This window comes from Lipotes vexillifer, unplaced genomic scaffold (genome assembly GCF_000442215.2).
Source record: "Lipotes vexillifer unplaced genomic scaffold, Lipotes_vexillifer_v1.1 scaffold69, whole genome shotgun sequence".
Taxonomy (NCBI): Eukaryota; Metazoa; Chordata; class Mammalia; order Artiodactyla; family Lipotidae; genus Lipotes; species Lipotes vexillifer.
In genome coordinates, this window is record NW_006790942.1 from 629,678 (window position 1) to 635,173 (window position 5,496).

The 5,496-nt window shown below is 42.4% G+C and overlaps 1 protein-coding gene across 1 annotated transcript in view; it reads left to right on the top strand.

The window, feature by feature from the left end:
• Nucleotides 1-5,091, top strand: part of UBE2V2 (ubiquitin conjugating enzyme E2 V2) — a 32,027-nt gene extending 26,936 nt beyond the window's left edge. The window contains exon 4 of the mRNA XM_007464013.1: nucleotides 4,209-5,091. Within this exon, the coding sequence (XP_007464075.1) occupies nucleotides 4,209-4,355 (147 nt within the window). The 3' untranslated portion in view covers nucleotides 4,356-5,091. The remainder of the gene's footprint in view (nucleotides 1-4,208) is intronic.
• Nucleotides 5,092-5,496: the final 405 nt, after the last annotated feature.

Genomic DNA, 5,496 nt, shown 5'->3' on the forward strand with positions numbered 1-5,496 from the left:
GTGGGCCTCTCACTGTTGTGGCCTCTCCTGTTGCGGAGCACAGGCTCCGATGCGCAGGCTCAGCGGCCATGGCTTACGGGCCCAGCCCCTCCGTGGCATGTGGGATCTTCCCGGACCGGGGCACGAACCCGCATCCCCTGCATCGGCAGGCGGACTCTCAACCACTGTGCCACCAGGGAAGCCCAAGCTCAGATTTTTTAAGATAAAAGTTTCTCCGTTAAATTGCTGTAGAACTCTCTAAAGGCTACTCTGAATTTCTGTGTTTATCTTGTGGTGGACCAGTAAAAATCAGTGCAAGGCCTTGGGCTGTTACGTGAAAGGTGCTTTCAGTGGCCCTGCTCTAGGGCGTTCACCTACAAGTAGGATGTCTGCTGAGGTGGGGTCTGGGTGAGGCTTGTCTTCAGCTTGACTGACTTCCACCCGGGCTCTCCCAGGGTTGTCCATGTCTGTCATGCTCACTGTGTGTAAGTGCCTGGACTGTCCATCCCCACCAACGCTTCATATAGTCAGGCTGGAGTGGGGACCTGGAAGCAGAGAAATTAAGTCCTGGTTTAATTATTGGAGCATAGGTGTTTGTATAGAGTGACTGGATTAGGCATCAAGTTTTCTTTTGATTGATATTCATTGTGTTTTGATTTGCATTCCCCTAGTTAGGCACCTTTTCACCTGCTTATTGGCCATTTTCTTTTTTACCCTCTTTGGAGAAATGTCTATTCAGAACCGTCTAAAACGACAAGGATTTATTGTCTCACAGTCTTTGTGGGCTGGGACTGTGGCCCAGGGCCTCTCACAGGGCTGCAGCCCACATGCCAGCCTGTGCTGTGGTCTCTGCTGAAAGCTCGACTGAGGAAGGATGCAGCTCCGGCCTCACTCATGTAGGTGTTGGCAGTAGTCAGTTCTCAGTCAGGCTTCAGTTCCTTATACACTATAGCCAGAGGCCATAGAGCAGTTCACAGCACAGCAGCTGGTTTCCGTCTGCAAAGCAGGAGAGTGAAAGCAAGAAAGAGCAGGATGGAAGCTGGAGTATTTTTGTAGCTTAACGTCAGAAGTCATATCCCAGCGTTCTGTCCAGCCCACACTCCAAGGAGGGGTCACATAGGATGCGAACGTCAGGAGTTGAAGATCTTTGGGAACCATCACAAAAGCTGCTGTCTTAGTTTGGCTGCTGTCACAACAATACCATAAACTGGGGCTAGTTTGGACAGCAGAGATTATTTCTCACAGGCTGGAGGCTGGGAAGTCTGAGATCAGGGTGCCCACGTGGTTGGGTTCTGGTGAGGACCCTCATTCTGGGCTGCAGATGACTGACTTCTTGCTGGGTCTTCACGGGGAGGACAGAGCAAGTTCCAGTCTTGTTCTCTCCTAATCCCATCGTGGTGCCTCCACCCTTGGGTCCTCACCTAAACCTATTGATAATTACTTCCCAAGGTCCTCAGCTCCTGGTACCTTCCCGTGGTGGTTAGGGTTTCAACGCAAAAGTTTTGGGGGACACAAACATGCAGTCCCTAACAGCTGTCTACCACGATCCACTTTGCCCACATTTTAATTGAGATATTTAGCCTTTATTATTAAGTTCTAAGAGTTCTTAATTTACTGAACAAGAGCCCCTTGTCATGTATATGATTTGCATGAATTTTGTTTCATTCTGTGGGTTGTCTCTTTGTTTTCTTGATGTTTTCAACACAAAAATTAAAAAATTTTATATAGCCAATTTATCTACTTTTTCTTTTGTTGAAAGTATTTAGTTGTTATATCTAAGAAGCCGCTGTCAAATTCAACATCACAGAGATTTACTCCTGTTTTTTTCTAAGAGTTTTATTGTTTCAGCTGTTAACTTAGGCCTTTGATCCATTTTGAGTTAAGGGTCCAGCTTCATTCCTTTGCACGTGAATGTCCAGTTGTCCCAACACCATCTATTGAAGAGACTGTCCTTTCCCCATGGTTGACACATTTGTCAGAGATCTTTTGACTGTACGTGCATGGATTTACTTCTGGGTTCTCAGTTGTATTCCATTCCATTGATCTGGGTTATGTCCATCCTTGTGTGAACACCACCCTTTGTTTTTGTTTGGTTTGGTTGGTTGGTTTGTTTTGGCCACCTGCGTGGCATGCGGGATCTTAGTTCACTGACCAGGGATCGAACCCATGCCCCATGCAATGGAAGTGCAGTGTCTTAACCACTGGACCGCCAGGGAAGTCCCACACCCTTCTTGTTTACTGTAGCTTTGTAGTAAGTGTTCTTTTTCATATTGTTTCGGCTATTCTGGGTTCCTTGCATTTCCATATGAATTAAAGGATCAGCTTGTCCAGCTCTTCAAAAAAGAAAAGAAAAGAAAGGGCAGTTGAAATTTTGATAGGGATTGTGTGAAATCTGTAGATCAATTTGAGGAGGATTGTCAACGACATTAAGTCTTCTGATCCATGTACATGGGATATCTTTGTCAACAGTGTTTTTTGTAGTATTCAGTGTACATGGCCTACACTTCTGTTTCTTACCCTGTTGTAAATGGCATTGTTTCCTTGAGGTGATTTTCAGATCATTCATTGCAAGCACACAGATGAGGTTTTGTTTGTGGACCCTGTACCCTGCAGCCTCGCTCTACTTGTTTATTCTCTCCAGCAGTTCCTTTAATGGCTGCCTTAGGATCTGTGTACAAGGCCATGGCATCTGTGCGTAGAGATGGTTTCACTTCTTTCTTTTCAAGACCTTTAATTTCATCTTCTTGCCTAGTTGCCTGGCCAGAGCCTCCAGTACAGTGTTGAGTAGCAGTGATGGCAGCAGATGTCCTTGTCTTGTCTTATCTCAGGAGGAAAGCTTTCAGTCCTTCACCATTGAGTGTGCTGTTAACTGTATATTTTTTGTAGGTGCTCTGTATTGGGTTGATATACCTAGTTTGTTGAGTGTTTTTATCATGAAAAGTTGTTGGATTTTGTCAAAGCTGTTTTGTGTCTGTTGAGATAATCATGGTTTTTGCTCTCTGTTCTGTTAATACGGTGTATTACATTGATTGATTTTTATATATTGAACCAACCTTGCCCTACTGGGGTAAATCCCACTTGGTTATGGTGCATAATCAGATTCTTTATATGTTGCTCAAGGTCAGCCATAGGTGAGAGTTTATGGCCTTCTCAGGTCTTTTGAGCCTGTACAGCCCTGCACATGTGTGTCTTCTAGATTCACAGGCGTGTGTTGGAACTTTTCAAAGCCTCACTGGACATCTCATTTCCCAGCTTTCCTGTGGAGTATTTGGTCACCTTCCTGCTTTCCTCTTAGCACCTCCTCACCCAGCAGGGGTGTTAAACAGTTTAAGCAATTTCTTTAATTAAAAAAATTTTTATTTTTTATTGAAGTATATAGTCAATTTACAGTATTATATTTGTTTCAGATGCACACATAGTGATTCAGTATTTTTATAAATTATACTACATTTAAAGTTATTACAATATAATGGTTATCTTTCCCTGTGTTGTACAGTACATCCTTGTTGCTTATTTTGTACATAGTAGTTTGTGTCTCCGAGGTGTCACACAATTGACACTGATTATTTTTGGCAAACACCAGGTGGAGGGGTGGGCTGGGGACTAGGTGGTCCTCCGTGGGTGAGTTCTGAGGTCAGACAAAGAGAAACCCCGTGGGAGGGGTTTTCCAGGGAACTGCCAGGCGGGCCGAGAGATGGCAGGTACCTGGGGGTGAGGCTTTGAAGGAGCTCCAGCCCCATCCTGCCAGTTTCCTGCAGTGGAAGATGAATTTAGCACAGTGCGGAGAACACACGGGAGAGAGAGATCTGAAAGCAGAGGTCAGGGTTTGCAGTTCTTTCCTTAATCCTGGTGGAGGTCATTGCCCAGACTTTGGGTTGTGGCATTGGAAATGGAGAGAAACCTCTGACCTTATCAAGAAGGAATTGGTAAATATGTTTACGTGTAGTTATTTTATATAACATTTGTTTATTTCTGATGACTGAAGTTCACTACACGTTTACAGAAAAGCACCACACAAAAAGGGCACAATTTTTTAGGAAACACCTGTTGAAGAAGGAATATTTTCCCTAAGTATTATCTGAACCAGTAGTTTCATAATGTTCGCTTTGTGAAAATAGAGCCAAGCTATGAATTTTTAAAAGAACTTCTTATCAAAGTGTGTCTAGTAAATTGGCGCCATACCCCTTTAAACTTGGTAGTTGATCTTACTCTTTTTCCCCTCCTTTCAGGTGGATGCACGGAGCATACCAGTGTTAGCAAAATGGCAAAATTCATACAGCATTAAAGTTGTACTTCAAGAGCTAAGACGTCTAATGATGTCCAAAGAAAATATGAAGCTTCCACAGCCACCAGAAGGACAAACATACAACAATTAATTTTAGTGGATTTAAAACTTGTCTTAAATCAACAACCTTCTATTCATGTTAATGTCTGATTAAATATCACAATGCAAAATACCCACACATTAAGTAAGATAATTCCAGCTGGTAAACATGACCTGGACATCTGTAAGAGTATATTTAATATATGTACACCCATTATGTTTTCAGGTAACAGGAGGAAAATTCAGCACAGTTTTTTTTCTTGTTAAGGCACCGTCATTTAAGCATGAACCTGGAGTACTCAGAGTGGAACTCAGGTTTCCAGGTGGAAGAACAGCGAGAAGTGTCAGATGGCTGTGCAAGCAGATGTGTTTCTGAAGAGAAAGCCCAAGAAGGAAAACCCAGAATGGCGTGCTCTTGCTTAGTGAAAGAGCTTCCGTTGAAATTGTCTAAAGTAGCAGGTACAATGAATATTGTCACAAAATGTGTTCATTTTTGAAGCAGTATAGGTGCTGACTACTAGTAGTATCAAAAATACGTTCAGGATTGTTTTGATACCTGTATTTATAATAAAATTGTTGTGGGGAGGTGGACGGATTTCCGTTACAAGCTGTTCCTGGGTGTTCCATGTACCAGACGAGGTGAAGAGTTGTTTACAGTCTTTGTTGGACAAACCATGCATTTACATTTAAGTGAAATCAACAAAAAGGAAATAGATATATGGATATGTGATTTTGAGATTAACGTTAGTCTTAAATTGTAAATAAAATGTGGAACGTGTCCTCAGAAACTGTGCCATTTCTGTTATATTGATGTGGTATGTGTACAGTAACTTGCTGAAGTGGCAGAAATTGGAATTATTATAGCCTCTCCCCCTATACACACCTTCTGTTATTTATCCCGTATTGTCTACTTCTTGCAAATGGGAATTCGTGGAGGACTTAACAGTACAGATTACCTAATAAGTTTAATTTCTTGTTAGGAGAAGGAGGAATCCCAGGTATTATGTTTTGAATTTGATTTCACCAGAAATATTGTTAAGAAAGATGTTTGAGTTCTAGCAGTTTTTATAGAATTAGAGATTGCAAATTATCCAAATATACGTTCGAGTTTTTCTTCATAATATCTGCCCCCAGTGCTCTTAGCACTAACTGGGGTTAGTTTTGTTCACTTGTCCTTTGCTTTGGCAGCTACA